Genomic DNA, 19,543 nt, shown 5'->3' on the forward strand with positions numbered 1-19,543 from the left:
CTTTGCTCCTGGCCAGGACTAGCACTATCATAATTCTAACTATGTGTCCTGACTGAGACTCAGTTGTTGTGCAGTCAGTATGTGTGGTGTTTGTTTAACAGCTGGGAGGGATTGATAAGGATAGATGCATTGATTACAGACAAACAATAATCTGCTTTAACCGAGATATTTATAACAATGTCAAGCAGAAGTAAAGAGCCTCCAGAAAGTATTCCCAGAGCCTAATGTTTCTACAGTTTATGTCACAGCTTTACTCCAAAATGGATTAAATAAAATTTCCCTCCCATTTCTACACACAATCGCAGATAATGACATTTCGTACAAATGTACCCCCCTCCCAAAAAAAAAAAAAAAGAAAAACACATAAGTTCTCATAGCCTATGTCATGCCACTCATATCTCAGATGGGTGCATCTTGTTTTTACTGAGCATCCTTCACATGTTTCAGTAACTTGATTGGAGACCGCCTCTGCTAAGTTCAGTTGATTGAACAGGATTCAGAATGGGACACACTTTATAATGTCTTATGACTGACACTGCATACCAGAGCAGAAACCAGTTGTGTTAAGGCACGAATTTGAGGAAGGATTCATAAAATATTTTAGCAACATTAAACATTCTGAAAAATACTGTGGTCTCCATTATTTGTAAACAGAAGAGCTTTAGAACCAACACGACCCTCCCTAAATCTTGCTCCCCAACCAAACTGAGTAATCAGGGAAGAAGTGCTTTGATCAGAGAGGTGGCCAAGTCAGTGGTCATGTAGATGGAGCTCCAGTGGTCCTATTTTGAGATAGAGATACACTACCAGTCAAAAGTTTTAGACACACATTCTCTTTAATGGTTTTGTTTATGTTAATGACTACTTACGTTGCATGTAGATTCTCAATGAAGGCATCAAAACTGTGAATGAACACATATGGAATTATGTAGCTCATGAAAAACAGTAAAACAACTTTAAATATGTTTTTTATTTTACATTCCTTATAGTAGCCACCCTTTTCTGTGATGACTGAAATATTAACCTTTGGCCATCTATCAATTAACCTCTAGGAAGTTCTTTCAAGAAAGACTCTTTGGAAAACCATTTCAGGTGACCACCTCATGAAGCTCATGGAACGAATGCTCGGACAGCAAAGCAGTCATCAAACCAAAGGGTGGCTATTTTGAATCTAAAACATAAAAATGTTTAGAGTTATTTCACACTTTTTGTTTACTATATTACTCCATGTGTGTTTTTCACAGTTTTGATGCCCTTGGTGAGAATATTCAATGCAAACAGTCATGAAAATAAAGAGACCCATTAAGTGAGAAAGTGTATCTAAAACGTTTGAGCGGTAGTCTGTGTATTTAGAAGGTAAGCCATAACTAAGGGACTCTACCAATCAGGCCCTCATAGTAGAGTGGCCAGATGCGTGTGGCAGCTTAAACTTTCCCAGAAAGTAGATTGCCATGTGAAGTATCAAGTCTGGGGATAAACTGACTAACAACCTCCCAACTGTGATGCATAGTGGTGGCAGCATCATGCTATGGGGATATTTTTTTCTCTGTAGCAAAAGTAGTCCTCATAGGAAGTAAGACAGTATCACCAAAATATGGAGAGATTATTCAAGAAAACCTTCAGGCTGTACTGGAACTAAAGCAATGATTCATCTGTAAGTAGGACAATGACCCGAAGCACACTGCAAAAATACTGAAGAGCAATCTGTGAATTTCCTTGAGTATAGCATAGACGGACGGAAATCCAAGTGAACATCTCTAGAAATACCTGAAAATTGCTGTCTACCAACATTGCCCATGACATCTGAAAGGGCTTGAGTTGGTCTGCAGAGAAGAATGGTAGTAAATGCCCCAAAAGGAAGGTTTGCAAAGATTGTAGAGAAACACCCAACAACAAAAGACTTAAAATTGTCATGGCGGCCAAAGGTACTTCAACAAAATATTTAGACAAAGCTGTGAACACTCACGTACATGTGATTTTGTTTTTTTAATTTTATTGTTTTAGATGAGAAAAAAAGTCAAACAAAGCTTTGTGTCTTTGTCATTGTGGGATATTGTATGTACAATTTTAAGGGGGAAAAAGATTGAATCATTTTTGGAGCAAAGTTGTAACATGACAAAATGAGCACAAACTAAAGCACCGTGAATACCTTCTAAATGTGCCATGTCTTAAAGTTTTTTTAAAATAAATTTACTACGATGGTCATAATCTAATATATTCCATGCATTAATCATGCAGGTTTTAGAAAAAATTAAAGGTTAAGGATAGCAGGGAAGAAGTGTTTTGTTTTACCGTTAAAAATATATCTGGAAAGAAACGCTGCTATCCTCACAGGTGATTAAGCCATTTTATCCAAAACAGAAATCAAGGCTGAACCTTGAACATTTCCTCAAGATCAGCTTGTGGAGTGGCAGCAACACCTATATTTAGATTGTTTTGTTATTTTTCTATTGTCTACAGAGGCAGATTTTAATCCTCACAATATGAAGCTGCAGAACTAGACAATAACAGCACAGTAAAACACCTGATGGGATAAACAAGTTAAAGCTTTTACCAGGGGAATGGACAAGATTTGGTATCCAAGAAGACAAGGATTAAATATGTTTTTGTAGCTAAATTGAAAAGCGAGGAGTGTAAATTGTCTGAAACATTTGCATTTTTCCCTCTTTCTAAATCCAGAGCTATTCAATCTGCATGACTTCACACAGATACGCAGAAAGTGGGGATGTAATGTTCATTCTAGTGAAACAATGTGTTAGCATGTTGAAGAACCAGACAAAGAGCTGAAGGAAACATCAATTCTTCTTTGAAGTTATGAGACTAACTGACAATTTTGTCTATATTGCTTCATATAAAGTTGTTTTTAAGAACATGTCAGATCTCTTACATACAGATGCATCTCAATAATTAATATGTCATCAAAACGTTTATTTATTTCAGGAATTCAATTCAAAAAGTGAAACTGATTTATAGATTAATTACACACATAATATTGTCAGTGAATCATTTATGTGTTCATTTGTATGCTAAGCCTAGATAAGTAGTAAAAAGACACAAGAATGACCCATACTCAGTTTACTGGCAGAAGCCACCAGATTTTTAGTTTTGTCTAAAGAAAAGTAACCCAGAGCATGATGCAGCTACCACCATGTTTCATTGAGGTCAGGATGGTCCTTTGGTTATGCTCAGCGTTTTTTAGAATCATAGCCCAACCTTTAAGCTTGGTTTTATCAGATGATACCATAATCCCAACATGGTTTTGGGAGATCTTAGCCAGGTCAGGAGATTTTACACCTAAAACACAGCCAGTCATTGTTGGAAAATCCTCCCTTTTCTTTGGTGTTGCTGTCGGCCTCTTGGTAGCCTCCATGGCCAGTATCTCTCTTGTTTTTTTCAATAATTTTCAAGAAATATCCAGTTTTAGTGATGTTACTGTTGACCCACAGTTTCCCCAGTTATTGGTAACCATCGTTATTGTGCCATGGCGTGTAAATAAGGCTGAGGAATTTTTGTACACTTCTCTGGACCAGTACCTTTGTACAACTAGTTCCCTCTGATCCTTTGTGAGCTCTCTGCAAATTATGGCTTTAGCTCAAAGACGCAGATGTGAAAAAGTCAGGAAAGAGAGCTGAACTTTATTTTAAGTTAATCATATTCAGTATAATTGATGGTGTGAACTAAAGACTGCTGGCTGCTGAAAAAGAATCAGAAGATGCGTCAGCAGACTATTATTTCAAGGATATGCACCATGACCTGGTGCAATCAGACAACTGCAGATTTTAATTTTATACATCCCTGAACTATAACAGATTTGTTTTTGTTGCTTTTTAATTAAACTGTACAGGATTAGAAGAAGTTTTGAAATAATTGACAGTGGCAAAACATGTTTAAAACACAAAAACCTTGTATTTTAACAGGGGGTGTGCTCTTTTGCGCTGTGCTTTAACATGAATTAAAACATTTTTATTTGTTGCAATTGTTGCACTGCCTCTTTATGTCCACAAGATGGCTCGCTGGCATAAAAAGTGAATATTTTTGCTGAAACGACTGGAACCTGAGTCCTTGGTTGTTTGGAACCACCCATATAAAGTACAGAAATATACAAATATGTTTTCCAAACAAGCACAGTGAAAAATATGAAATAATATTGGGCACAGCAAGAAGACTGAGACATCTTTTGGTAGTTGTAGATATACAGGGGTTGGACAATGAAACCGAAACACCTGGTTTTAGACCACAATAATTTATTAGTATGGTGTAGGGCCTCCTTTTGCGACCAATACAGCGTCAAGTCGTCTTGGGAATGACATATACAAGTCCTGCACAGTGGTCAGAGGGATTTTAAGCCATTCTTCTTGCAGGATAGTGGCCAGGTCACTACGTGATACTGGTGGAGGAAAACGTTTCCTGACTCGCTCCTCCAAAACACCCCAAAGTGGCTCAATAATATTTAGATCTGGTGACTGTGCAGGCCATGGGAGATGTTCAACTTCACTTTCATGTTCATCAAATCAATCTTTCACCAGTCTTGCTGTGTGTATTGGTGCATTGTCATCCTGATACACGGCACCGCCTTCAGGATACAATGTTTGAACCATTGGATGCACAAGGTCCTCAAGAATGGTTCGGTAGTCCTTGGCAGTGATGCGCCCATCTAGCACAAGTATTGGGCCAAGAGAATGCCATGATATGGCAGCCCAAACCATCACTGATCCACCCCCATGCTTCACTCTGGGCATGCAACAGTCTGGGTGGTACGCTTCTTTGGGGCTTCTCCACACCGTAACTCCCGGATGTGGGGAAAACAGTGAAGGTGGACTCATCAGAGAACAATACATGTCCTTGCACCATTGAAACCGAAGTTTGGCATTGGCATGAGTGACCAAAGGTTTGGCTATAGCAGCCCAGCCGTGTATATTGACCCTGTGGAGCTCCCGACGGACAGTTCTGGTGGAAACAGGAGAGTTGAGGTGCACATTTAATTCTGCCGTGATTTGGGCAGCCGTGGTTTTATGTTTTTTGGATACAATCCGGGTTAGCACCCGAACACCCTAACTCTGGTATGTCACCCATAATGTTGTGTGCATTTCAATATTTTGAGCAAAACTGTGCTCTTACCCTGCTAATTGAACCTTCACACTCTGCTCTTACTGGTTCAATGTGCAGTCAATGAAGACTGGCTACCAGGCTGGTCCAATTTAGCCATGAAACCTCCCACACTAAAATGACAGGTGTCCAACCTCTGTATATATACATACAATAACAGTACTCCACCCATTTAAATGGACATCTACAGTGTTTTGGATGGGAAACAGTGGAGTTCAACTGTTTGTGGTTTGGGGTGGGTGGGGGGTACCGTTGTAGGGGACAAAGTGGGAGGTCTACAGGAGGGAAGGTAAAACACTATCATCTGCCTCCACTTACCAGTCTTGTGTTCTGCTGGCTCCATGCAGCATCTGTAACAGCTACAACCACAAACTGTGAATGGAACATTCTGCCAAGTCCAGCCCTGTTTGCTCTTCTTCCAGGACAATTTCTTCAGCTGATGCTTCGATTTTAAGGGTGACCTATCTAGTTTTTTCAATGCTCTGCTTTCTGTCTTAAGAGGAAAAGCAGTCAATAGCACTAGCAAGAGAGGAAGGGTGGATTGTTTTTCAAGCATCTGCTCTGATCTACTTGTTTTCTCTTGAACTGAAGTGGTGTGTTGGGTCAGAGGAGGCTTTTCCTCGAAGAGGAATCTGTTGGATTTAATATGTTATTCTTTTCACCATCATCGTGTTTTAAATATTTATCACTTCAGACGGTCTGTGCATGTTTTGTCTTGTTTTGTTGTTCTTTTTTAAACCCCCCCACATGTTTATTTTATGCACTGAATAGCTTTCTTTGTTCCCTTTCTCATACTTTATAATTCCAACTGTGCCCTGTCCAGTCATGTTCTTGTCCTCATACTCTGTGCATTCCAATTTCACCCGTATTAAGAAAAACATCAGTGGTGTGAGGTTGCGTGTGAAATGTGTTTGACAGCCAAATAAAACATAAAAGCTGAGGACCAAATGTTCTGTCTTCTTAGGTGGCCTTAAGCTGTTCAGTGTTCAACTTGACCATCATACTTTTGGTCTAGCTGAACCTCTTAAGAAGGAAAAACAATATTAGGACTAATGCATCACATTAAAAACTGTGGGATTTGTCAGAATATCTCCATTTTCAGACTGAACCTGCATGGGGATTTTTTTCTGATGCACTTTTTATAAGAGGAAAGTAATAAGAAAATTGTATTTTTGATGTACAATTAAATATAAAGAAATAATATGGAGAAAGTCAAATGTAAATAGCTCAATTGCTTTTATTTTTCTTTGAATGCAATTTGGACTAAAATGTTTGGCTCCTGAAACCTATGCAAAGAAATATTTCAAACTGTTATATCATTTTCAATTGTAAAATGTACAATTCAAGCCTTCTATATGCTCCATTTAGTGCAATTATGACTATCTTCTTGTGGCTCCTAAGAGGTTATTAATGCAAAAAAGGCTGAGGCAACAAAAGCTTGTTAATTTGTTTAGTCTGACAATGATATCATAGGAAATGCACTAACTTTTATTTTCCTTTAGTGTAGCACTTAACTCAATCTCCACACCTTTCAGTGTGACACCTTTAATTCTATATTCAGACTCCTGCTGAGTGTTCCTGATCACCTAATCATCTCAACCCTATAGGCTCCCTGTAGCGGCACTTTTCTCAGCCCGGCAGTGGCACAACTCTCAGTCTGCAGCACTATTTACAAGATGCAGCCATGGTGTTTCTGTCTTACCCAGGAAAGACAAAACAATTCCCACAATAAGTGGAATGCGTCTATTTTCCACCAGTCTGTTTGCTCTGGGTAAGGGATCCTTAAATAAACTGTGATATTAATGCCGACACCCACTGTGGCTGCATGTCCGAGGGAAATGACAACCGACACAGCCATGACCCGATCAGGGTTAAAGGAAAGAGAGCTTACATTACTCTGATCTGATGCACACCTTAGTACCAAACAGCAGGTCAGTACTTAATACGTAATTTAAAATAGGAAAAGACATTTTCAATGAAAACACAATTTATACAGAAATTGTACTTGTGAAGTATGCAAAACAGTTTCCTCTGCAAATATTTTAACATACGATATGTTTTCATTATTATGTCATGATTTGTTAAAACAAATGTTCATAATAATTAATAATTATTTTTTTATTCAGTCTTTGGCTCAGCTAACAGGAAAATACTTAAGGAATCTAATTATTCTTTAAAAAAATAATACTGTAATTTGTATAAAAGATGGCATCTTCTTGCAAACTGTTTACATACAAAATATGCATATTTTATACATATACACAGTAAAAAGAGCATTGCTTTACTTTTGCTTTTAAAGCACTTTAAAGGCAGAATGTTTTGCACGGCTGAGGCTTCACTGTCCAAACAGGACACGTACATCTGCATGCGTTCATCACACAGAGAAAGATTTAAGGCGACTGTTTTGGTGAAGTAGGTGATTTGGATTTATCTGTGGAGATGAATAATAAACCTCTGTGATATTTGGGCAGCTGGCTTACCTCCGAGTGAGTTTGAGGTCTGATCATGGTTTCTTTTTCATTTATGAGGGAGTACACAGTAAGCCCACATGGTGATTCCTAATTACTGCTCCAGGCATGGAAGGAAGATGGCTCCAAATTACACTTAATAAAGTATATATTCAAATGTCTTTGTTGCAACATTGTAGTTCAATATTCAGCAAGAATTCATGATTAACAGTCACTTTGTAATGCTTAATGTGTCTAAGGATCCAAAATGAAATGTAAGCGTCTAAAAAAAATGTTTTTTTTAAAACATGCTGAATTTTTATGACAGCCTTTCAGTTTGATTCCCTAATGATGGTTTTATCATAACCTGATCAACAGACATGTTTAATTGCTTTTATATAGCTTTTTTTTTATTTTTTATTTCAGGCAGAGTATTATCAGGATTGGGGAGAAAAATAAAAAATTGCCACAACTGCCAAATTTTAAAACGGTAAAATTGTATATGGCCTTGCACTTGTATAGAACTTTACCAAGTCCCCAGAGAGCCCAAAGCACTTTACAGTACAATTAGTCATCCACCCATTCACACACTAACAGTAGTAAGCCACAATGTAGCCACAGTTGCCCTGGGGCAGACTGAGAGGCGAGGCTTCCATACAATCGGCGACACTGGGCCCTCTGACCACCTTCAGCAGGCAAGGCGAGTGAAGTGTCTTGCCCAAGGTGAAAACCACTGAGACAGAAAGAGCGGGGGTTCGAACCAGAAACCCACCGGTTACAGGACAAAGTCCTACCACTGTGTAACCATTTGTGCAAGATGTTTGCATTTGGAGCCACAGTATGTTTTTGCTTGCAAACACATGGTTCAAGTTGGTGGTGCTTCTCATATGCTGCAAAAATGAGATGCCTGTGAGCGATTTATGTAAAAGCTGGAAACAAACTATTCCTGGTAGACAAAATGTTTGAAAAAACATGGAGAATGAACATGAGACCAAGTTATGATCTAAAATGAAAGAAATCTGATTATTGTTTGTATGTTATGTCACTTTTGGGAAGCCATCAAAAATGTTCTCATGACTAATGTTGAAGTGTTTACGATTTAGTCTGGGACGGGGATCTAGTAAGCGAATTCTCAATTTAACAGGTCCACCTGCTCAGCAAGACAGTAAATAAAGACACAACAAACACTGTACAATTGTAACCTTTTTATTTAGCATTTGATAGAAAGAGCTCAATAATATATACTCTTTTAAATAACTGGCAGACAAAAAAGCAAAGTAGCTTAAATGCATCTGAGCAGCATTATGGTTCATGTGTCAAACTCGCATAACAAACAAGTGTCCGATATGCACGTTTTTTTTCATGATTTCTAGATTTTCTTTCTCCTGTGATCCAGAGAGTGTGAATGTTTCCACTGGCCAAAACCTCCAAACCGCTTGTGTTTGCTTACAAGACTCTGCATGGACGTCACAGACCCTGTGTGAAACTCTGCATACCTGCGGAGGTGAGAAACAACTCAAGCGAAAGGTCAGGGACAGGGCTGTCCAGCTCAGGTTAATGGGCTCATTCGAGCTGCTTATGTCTAACAGGTAATAATGTTTCAGCAGAGAAGTAAGAGGTATGCTGGTTATGTTGAGCCCTGAATACAAGCTTCACTTCTATTTGTCAAGTGCGATTCTAATGTGGTGAAAGTGAATAAATCTACAGTAGCTGAGGAGCTAGGCACATGTGAGAATAATCTCTGCCTGTGAATTAAAGTCAAAGAGAACATACTGTATCTTCTTGCCAGCACTCATAGCTGCAGGGATGATCTGCTGCTGGTAAACAGATTCGATAAACTCTAGAAGAGAATATGGTTCTTTCCCTTAAAAGAAATGTACAGATAAGTTAATATTGTGATTGGTTCAGTTTAGTGTTACTGTGCAGGATTCCCAAACAAAATAAGCCTCCCTCTAATTCAGATGGATTTTAGTTTAGAGGGCAGCTATATTGACTGCCAAAATTACGTTTGTATGAAGCACTAAGATACATTATTTAATAGAGATGCATTAATCAGTCGCCCCCAAATCAAACTATTATTTTCATTGGCAGATCAAGAACTGAAGAATCAGATTTTTTTTCTAATACATTAAATACATCAAGATTATGAACTCAAATATTTTCAATGCAGGATAAAATGTTTTGATTTTTGATGCACTTTTTTTTTTGAGTTTAATGAAACTCACATGTAAGTCAGTGCCATTTGTTTTGATGTATACTGTAACCTAGAACCTCTACCAAAGAACCTGCAGAACATGTTATATTTCTGGGAAGAAATAAATTGGAATCACTAAATCAGACCTCAAATAAAACCGTAAATCATATCGGCCAGGAAAACCCTGATCGGTGCATTTCTATTATTCCATTTCTGTGTTTGTAGCTTATTAGTTAAGCTTCAGGGTTAGAAAAGAAGAAAGCTTTAATGCTACAAAAAATTATTTATATTTATATATATATATATATATATATATATATATATATATATGATTAATATGAATTTGGGCAGTCTTGAAATAGCCAATTATCCAAACTGATACATAGAAACAAACCTACCTCCACTATGATATGCTGCTTGAAGATAGCTTCACAATTATAACTTGATGTAAAACTCTAACTTCACTGATCAATGATTGTATAAACTTTAACACCTTTAACTACCACAAGTCTTTGACAAAAAAACAGCACTTAATGTTTTTTTTACTTCCTTGATTTGTCCTGTTGCTGCAGAGAAAGATGGATCAGATCAAGTTATAGGAAGGGACAGGAAATTCCACAGTTAGCAATGACACTCCACATATAGTCCAGATTCTTGAGGAAGCTCAGTCGCTCACTGGTTCTGCATGGGTGGAGCAGTCACGGGAGGGGGGAGATAAGTGCTGGCTGGGCCAAGAGGTGGGGATAGTTTCACGTCACCACTTGCTGCACTGCTGAGTGTTCATGAGGGCAAGACCGGTCCCTGCAATGCAGCCTCCTGAGCAGCCGCTGAAGCTTGCCAGAGAAGTTTTTGTTCATCTGTCTGTACATGAGAGGCATTGCAAAGCTGCTGGAGAATGCCAGCAGCTTAGACACGCACCTCACGAAGTTATAGGTAGGCAAGTAATGCCCGTTGTTAATATAACCCGGCGCACCAACTATAGTGTGCACCAAAAGGGTCATGTAGTACGGGGTCCACAGGACAAACTGCACACAGACCGAGGCCAGCAGCAGCCGGTGTATAGATGGATCCAAGCGAGCGGAGTCCTGATCCAGAGGAGTGGACTCCTTCCTGATGCGTAAAATCAACACAAAAGCGTAAAGCACGGCCACGGTTGGAACGGCGTAACCGATGAACATCATGATGGCGTCGGCTGCCTCTTTGTTCTGCATCTTGGAGCACTCGACCATCTTAGTGGAGATGTGGTTGCACACATAGAAGAGCAGTGAGGAGAAGCTAGTCAACACCGCGCCGCCCCAAATGAACCCGCACACGTGCTTGGTGTTGTAAACACTGGACATGTACGTTCGAGGGAGCGCCCGCTCTATGTAGTAGTCAAGGCTGAGCAGTGTGGTGGAATACATGATAACCAGGGATGAGACGTTGAAGAGGATAAGCAGAGTGATGTGGACCTCGTCGTTGTACTCCCATGCATGCCAGCGAGTGAACGTAGAGCCCAGGAGCTCCACGGGCGCCACCAGGTTGAGGACAAGTCCCGCGATGGCCATGTTCACGAAATAGACGTCTGGCATGGTCATGGAGACTTTGTTGGAGAGGTTCACCACAACCAGCAGCACGTTATAGCACACCCCCAAAGGGAAACAGACCAGGAGGTAGATGAGGGAGAGGACCGACAGGATGAGGCCCAAATCGTGGCAGAGCTGGAAGTCCACGACGGTGTCCGTTTCATTGTAACGCATGCAGATCCACATCGCTGGGCTCTGATGCTGGCAAAGGACCCTCAACAGATCCACTGTAACACAGAAGACACAAGTTAAGAAATTACAGTCATAAGAGGAAATAAACACTAAGTAGCTGTGAGCTTGGGCTTTGTACTACTGATGTATTTATAAGAACAAACATTGCTCTGTCAAACATACAGTCAGCTGCTTTTTTGTCACTTAATGAGCAGATTTCAACCATCTCTGTTATTGCTTTCTGTGCTGGAAAGAGGACCAGACAAGGCCTCGACACAAAAGCAACGAGACAGCTATTGTGCTGCGGGAAACACTGTTAATTTCACTTCACTGCATCTGACTGGCTGAATACAAACGCCTCACAATGTTTGCAGCTCAGCTTCCAAACTCACACTATTTCACCATTACTGGCCAGAGCAAATGAAGGCCTTGTTCTGGTGCACGAACACAAAGCCGCAGTTTTTCTGACACCTTGGCGAGCTTTTTCTGTCCTCCTCTGGCTCCTTGTCTCTTTGTCCTACTGTAGCAGTCACATGCAGGAACAACCTTGCAAACTTTTCGTGTGGCCAAGAACTGAGGTGAAGTGCTGCCTGCTTTCAGAGTTTACCGCACTCATCTTCGATGTTCAGGTTACTGCTAAGTTCACTCGGCTGAGAGTGTGGCGATGGGTGGATTTATAACAAGTGAAATGTGAGGCAGGCTAAGTCGAAGGGTCAGTGGACGAAAGCATTTTAGGCTGGAGTTCAGGGAAAGGTTAAAAACAAAACTTAAAAAAAGAAAGGCATGCACATGTCAGCGGCTACTGGACTCAAACTTGACGTGGCTGCAAATAGGTAAAAAGCTTTCATAATGCACTCAGGTAATTTAAAATAAATTATTTAACAAGGTTCGCTCAAGGAACATGAGAAATTACACTGCATAGGTAGCAATGGCAGGATCCCAGCATCCTCTCAATTTCATTTCCTTTGGACGACATATACCTTCTTCCAAAAAGCCACTTTTAAAAAGAATGTTTCTGAAGTCATGTAAATATGTCTTGCGATAAAAATATGTGCGCTGGGTTGGACAGAATTCTCAGGAAACCTCTCACTGGCTCAAAGAGCAGTGAAGAGAGCTTTGTTTTCAGGGCGATGAGTAAGTATGCCAGTAAAAGGGAAACATTCTTCCGTTCACTTACATAACACCACTACAGAGGGGCCGTTTCTGGCCTGCAGCCTGAGACACACATGCACACTACGGCCTACTCCCTGCTCTGTAATGAGACCATAGAGGAGGCTGGAGCTCAGAGTTAAACTAGAGGTGGATCAGGGGGAGGAAAGGGTAGAGTTACCCTTTACAAAAAAGAAAAGAAAAAAAACCCTCGTCACAGGGACAGAAGCACTGGGCAGCCCTTTTGTAAACACATCTCTCTGACTCCAGCAGCTAAGTGACTCATTGACTAAAACAGACTGATAATGGCTCACATCTAGCGATGATCCAGGACCACTGATTACGAGCTATACCTTGAACATGTTCCATATTATCAGTGGCTCCTTCAACCTCTTCCATACTCTTTAATTACTTCAAGAAAAAGATGACTTCATTGGAAGTTGGTGCTTATTAAAGAGGGGCCACAGCTTGCCCTTATTCATTAGCACTGCTTTATGAAGACATTTATGCCACTGCCTTTTATTAACACATTGGCTCATGCACTTCCTTCAAACTGCTCCTAAAATGGTGTCATTTTTCAGGTCCTTCAAAAACTTCTCCATAAGTTCTGAATGAACTCATTTAAACATCACAGATGACAAGACATGGTTCCTGTTTTCCATGAGTGTACACACAATATGTAAAACAATTGCCTCATTATCTCACACTAGACTGGAGGCACACAGTGTACAAGCAGAGAGGATGAGATGTTCCACATGCAGCTTTCGGAAGAGAGTTGGTCAGGTTTATTTTCTCTAGTAAAGTAAGCAAAAATTATTTAAAAAAGAGAGAAGATTTAAATCAGACAGAGCATAGAATGTGGACCTAAAAAAAACCAGATGATGTTAAGAGAAGGTCTACTGTAAGGAAGCCATGCTGGTAGCAACCGTAACTAAGTAAGTAAGTAAGTAAGTAAAATTTTATTTATATAGCACCTCTCAAGACACAGATCACAAAGTGCTTCACAACACTAATACAAAGCACAATTGGAATAATATATTTATAAATGTAAAATAGAAGATAAAATCAAAAATAAACTAACCAAACGCAAGCCTAAAAAGATGAGTTTTTAGCTGTTTTTTAAAAGACACCACCGAATCCGCAGTCCTTATACACAAGGGGATAGAGTTCCAGAGTCGGGGAGCTACTGTTGCAAAAGCTCTATCACCCTTAGTTTTCAGCCTTGTGTGATGTACTGCCAGTAGGACTTTATCGCATGACCTCAGAGACCTGGGGGGATTGTACGGATATAAGAGTTCACTGATATAAGTTGGGGCTTGACCATGAAGACCTCTATAAGTCAGGACCAGAATCTTAAACTGAGCTCTGAATTTAATGGGGAGCCAGTGCAGCTGGATGAGTAACGGTGTGGAGTGGGAATACTTAGAAGATTTTGTCAAAAGTCTAGCAGCAGCGTTCTGAACAACCTGGAGACGTTCCAGGGAGTTTTTGCTAAGACAGGTAAATAAAGCATTACAGTAATCCAAACGTGAGGAAATGAATGCATGGATAGTAATCTCAAGTTCAGAACGTGACACAATGGGACTTAACTTAGCAAGGTTACGTAAATGATAAAAACAAGAGTGAACCAGAGATTTGATGTGGGTATCTAAGGAGAAAGCAGAGTCAAAGGTTACACCAAGGTTCCTGATGGAAGATTTAGCAAATTTGCCAAGAGGACCAAGAGCTTCCATTATCCTGGGTATAAATCTATCAGGGGCACAAACAAGGACTTCAGTTTTTTCATCATTAAGTTGGAGAAAGTTATCAGCCATCCAACTTTTGATAGATTGAAAACATACAATCAGCAACTGTAACTTAAAAACATGTTCAGGCTTAAAGGAAATATACAGCTGAATATCGTCAGCATAACAGTGATAAGAAATGCCCTCAAAAGTGCTCAGGATATGCTGTAAAGGAAGCAATTACAATAAAAATAACAAGGGCCCTAGGACAGAACCTTGGGGAACACCACAAGAAAGGGAGGCTGGAGAGGACCTGTACCTAGAGGCAGCCACACAGAAGCATCGTTCAGATAGATATGAAGTGAACCACTCTAAAGCAAAACCAGATACACCCACCCAATGTCTCAGCCTATCAAGCAAGATTTGATGGTCAACAGTATCGAAGGCAGAAGTAAGGTCCAACATCAGCACAACAGAACACTCTCCTGCATCACTACGCAACAAGATATCGCTAGAAACTCTAACAAGAGCTGTTTCTGTGGAATGAAACTTACGAAAACCAGACTGATATTTGTCAAGGATATTGTGTTTGTCCATGAAGGCTATCAGCTGCATAGATACAACCTTTTCCAGAATCTTAGATAACTAAGATCAGGCTGTATATTTTTATTGATTAAGCCAAAATGGTTTTCTATCAATACTGGTTCAAACAAAAACAACAACAACAAAAAACTCAGTGGGTCAATTTGACCTTTTGTACCCCCACCTACTCAGCATTTTACCACTTACCTGCTTCTACTTAATACCTGTAAAATAATGTAATGCTCATGTACTTAAAACCATGGCATATGGGTGTATTTTTCAGGCATTCTGCCCATTAAAAGGCTACAAGCTAGCTAGGCACTAGCCCCTACCCGCCTCTTCTGACTTCTAAAAATATATTACAATTTATGACCTTTGATCAAACAAGACTAGACTATAACCTGATTATAGAAAATTATTTTAAACTGTCAGTTGTGAAAGCGGTCAAGACACATCCTCCTGGTAGGTAGAAATCGACTCCTGGTCGGTTCCGAAACGTTCTGCAGTAGACTGCATTGTTTTATACTTGAAAACATCTGGTATGACAGAACCAAAACTGGTCGAAAAAAAGTTGTGAAATAGCAAAGGAGTGAAATGACCAGCAGCCAAAACAAACAAACCAAATACATAAGAAACTGGTTTCATCAAGGTTTTAATGCCAATTTGCCAATTCATACCCTCATTTTGCACCCACAAAACAGTAGCTCCTTCCCCTATGAACCTCCATTTCATACCTAAACTTTGACATTTTGTTTGTATGGGTATAGAGCAACCAAAACAGGATAGTGAAGGAGCAAAATCACCAACACTCATCACCACTTTGTCCCAAATTACCTTCATTTTACCATCCTACCTTTTATTAGCAATTCAACAAATTGGTGGCGGTGTAGTAGTCTTGGGGATATTCTGTTGGTACACTTTGGTATGCTCTTTGGTACTGAACAACCCTTTCAACTCCACAATCGACCTGAGTTTTGTTGCTGACCATCTCCATCACCTTATAACCACTGTGTACCCATCTTCTGATTGCTGTTTCAAGCAGCATAATGCATAGTACACAGTTACCAAATTTCAATCCAACAGAGCACCTTTATAATGAGGTATAACACGGAGATTCACATCATGAATGTGCATGTTAAATAATTCCACAATACTTTAGTCTACATGAATTTGTTTCAAGTAAGCTGAGCCTACATCACAGAACAAATCTAAAAATACATTGTAAATGCACACTGAACAAGGTTTTTGCTGCCAAATTGCATGGCTGTACTGGACTGTTTTGATATTTTCTATCCGAGCCATGTCTACCATTGTGTTGTCAGAGCCATTGCCCTTCAGGTATGCACATTTCACCAGCAGCCCATGACAATGAGAGCTCTAGTTTTCCACTAAGCTGGGGGGAAAACAAGCGAGGTGCAAGTTCACGCTGTATGGGCTGTCTGCTTTAATTTGGTGTCATGAGAATCATTCCTATCCAAGCCTATTCTGGGGCTCAGCAAAAACCATGAAGACAAGATGAACAATCAAGAATATTCTTGTTTTTCTTTTTAATGACTTAACTTTTTTTTTTTTATTAAAGCTGCATTATCATAAAGATTACCATAGGTAGGTGTAGATTTAAGTCTTTAACCCAACACTTACAGAAATGAACAAACTAAAACAAAGCCCTAAAGGCATCTGCTGAAAAGTCTCCATTCAGTTCCTGTCAAACAAGACTTGGATTAGCTTCATCTGAACTTTGTAAATGACTCCATGTGAAAATTATTTAAGTTAAATAGTCCCAGAGGGGGAGGCCCTGTTCCAACATGCGCTGGACCCACCAAAACATGATCTCCTAAAAGTGACGCCCGTGTGCCTGACTTCTCAGCATTTTGAAGCCAGAATCTCGCAAGCTGATGAGAGCAGTGTGACATACTCAGCCCGCACCCCTCATATACGCTTACAGGAACTTGTAACCTATTCACAGAAAGTCCTGCATGATGTCACATGATTTCCTATTTGTGCCTGCAGAAGAGCAGCCAAAGAAGCATAACACACAGAAAATAAGAAAACATGACCTGGTCTTAGTAAGAGACATTTGCATTTGCATATGTGACTCTAGCTAGGAAAGGACCCTTCATTTGATTCACTGCAAGATACAGACTTTGTTTAAAGCTACTGATATACATCAATTATTAACTTGCCAGTTACTCCCCACCCACAAAAACAGCTGAAGCCATATAAACTATTGTGGTGTTTTTGAAGTACTATCCCACACAGAGAGTGCTGAACAGTCAGACTGCAATTTGCAGAGGCAATGCTTACCTTATCAGGAACTAATTAATTCTTGGCCAAAAACAGGTCATGATCAGCCTTCCAGGTGTGCTTTCTGGGAATGGGTTTGACTGTGACCGGCATCAACAGAGTGAGAGTTCAACGGTCAGCACAAAGCAGGCTTACTGCCTCTAAAATGGGCCCTCTTACAAGCCTATGTTCCCTTTGGTCAAGTAGATGAAATCAACAAGTGCAAAACCTTATTCTTAAGGGCTATTTACTTTCATTTAGAAAAAGCTGCATATGCTATCCTAATGGTAATACTCAAAATAAAAGTAACACAATGTTGCCACTAGCATTATTATAATTACAGTTCATCCCTTAAACATTAAATATGATTTGAAAACCGATATTTACCTACCTTTATTCATGAAATATGGGTTATTAAGCAGATTTTGTTCAAGTTCTCTTTAGGTTATGCTATCGGTAAGGGCTTACCATTAAAACAATTCACAAATATGAAAGAGGAGAAAACTTTCTTCCTTGTTTTTCAAAAATGTACCAGATCTACTAATATTTTTTAAGGCTGTTTTGATTTTATGGTGCTCAACAAACCCTACAGTAGATGCTATTTCAACAAGAGTTCGGTGTAGCATTCGTATAAACAACATCTCTATTGGCCTTGGGGAATGTTTTAACGCACTTGAGCGCTAATTACTCCTAGGAAACATCGCCAGGTGTTGTTTTCTGAATACAAACGCGTCCTTTAATCTATGAAGGCTTTACGAACAAACTAAACTACACTAACTCTGTAAGTGTGGTAACCAAGTTACCACACTTCATTACGCAAATTACGTAAATTAATGAGTGTCACTTTTTTACTCCATCTCGATGTTGACATTACTAAAGCGTCTAAAACTTATTCGTTGATTAAATTCACCTCAACTTACTTTGAGGAGAAACACTTAAAACGATTTGTTCTGTATAAAGAGACGGGGGTGTGAGAGATAAAAAAAAGAAGATAACTTACCACAAACGTATGGGTTTGGATTGGCGACAAACCTAGGGAGGCATTGGATTCGGATGTAGCATTTCCACTGACATTTCTCGGTTGCTTCATTTGAAAACAAGCGGACGAATTAAATGTCTCTCATTTTCCTCCGCGAGAGTATTTCAGAGCGAGCAAGAGCTGCTTCACCCGATTTTCGTTAGGTCCCCCGTCATTTATCAACTTTTCGTAGCAGGCTTTCGGTCAGAAAAGGGGGCCGACCGTTAGAAACTCTACTACGCCTGGAGAGTTGCTGCAGCTGCTGAGTCCTACGGTTTACACACACTCAGCCCCCTACCCCCATTGTCTAGGCCTGTCGTTCTTTGCCGCCGCTGCTCAACGGTTGTTCTCTTCTCTGATTGGACAGAACCCAGAGGGGGCGGGGTTTGAGAGGAACACAGTGTGCACAAACAAATCTAAAACACACGTCTTTAACAATGGACACTACACAACAAACATAAAAAGTATAGTGTCCCAAGAAATGATGAGCACAGTAGCTGGCTACACCCTTCTTTTGCTCGTTCATTATAGACCATATTTTATTTTTATGCATTCAAAGTCAAGTACATCAATTGTCATGAGAGAAATTGTGTAAATATGGCAGTGAATACATATACATGTATATACAGTATGTATATACAGTATCTTTTTTGTGCACATAGAAAACAAGTGATATAGTATAGTTTGTATTTTTGTTGCTGTCTGTCTTATAGGGATGGTTACATTTTTTTTTTGAAGTGGGGTCATATTAAAAAGTAAGAAATTATCTGCATAAATAACTATTGGTGTCTTAATAGGTAAAAAGCCAGATTAGTGAGTCCTGGAGGATGAAGCTAAACGGGGAAAACATGTGATGTATCAAAACATTGCAGCTAACGTGTGTGGGCTACGTATAGATTTTGCTTAGGCTGGATGGGTACAAAGTGTATAAAACCCACTTGGGTGGGCTAAATATAACCCATATCAGCGTTACCAGTTGGGCATCCCATGTTGGTTTAAGCCTGGTTTTGAATGGGTGTTAAGAAAATAATTTCAAATTGCACATGTCTACCACCTATGTGGCTCCCACTTTTTACTACGTCCCATATGGTTTCCATTGTTACCTAAAGTTTTTCTGCATCAAATCTACACTATATTGCCAAAAGTATTTGTAAAATTTGGTCATTATGTAACCACTTTTCACCCCATTTCTTAAACATATAGGGACCTTTAACCGTTGGCTTGGAACACCAATCTCAAAAACATTATAAAGGTTTATGCAAACATTAATTATAAACCTTTAAACTATTATCCTCTTTGCCTGG

General features: G+C 39.6%; 1 protein-coding gene across 2 annotated transcripts; it reads right to left on the reverse strand.

Moving 5' to 3' along the window:
- Positions 1-8,743: 8,743 nt before the first annotated feature.
- LOC124863533 (probable G-protein coupled receptor 146) lies at positions 8,744-18,574 on the reverse strand. Of its 2 annotated transcripts, none has more exons than XM_047357948.1 (2): positions 18,222-18,574; positions 8,744-11,539 (listed from the first exon to the last, which is right to left on the reverse strand). In XM_047357948.1, exon 2 carries the CDS (start codon positions 11,496-11,498, stop codon positions 10,497-10,499), a length of 1,002 nt encoding a protein of 333 aa, XP_047213904.1. In that variant the 5' UTR covers positions 11,499-11,539; positions 18,222-18,574; the 3' UTR covers positions 8,744-10,496. The 2 variants fall into 2 exon arrangements, with proteins under 2 accessions (XP_047213904.1, XP_047213903.1); XM_047357947.1 differs by lacking the exon at positions 18,222-18,574 and adding an exon at positions 17,613-17,757.
- Between the last annotated feature and the right edge of the window lie 969 nt (positions 18,575-19,543).

Source organism: Girardinichthys multiradiatus, chromosome X (genome assembly GCF_021462225.1).
Source record: "Girardinichthys multiradiatus isolate DD_20200921_A chromosome X, DD_fGirMul_XY1, whole genome shotgun sequence".
Lineage (NCBI taxonomy): Eukaryota > Metazoa > Chordata > Actinopteri > Cyprinodontiformes > Goodeidae > Girardinichthys > Girardinichthys multiradiatus.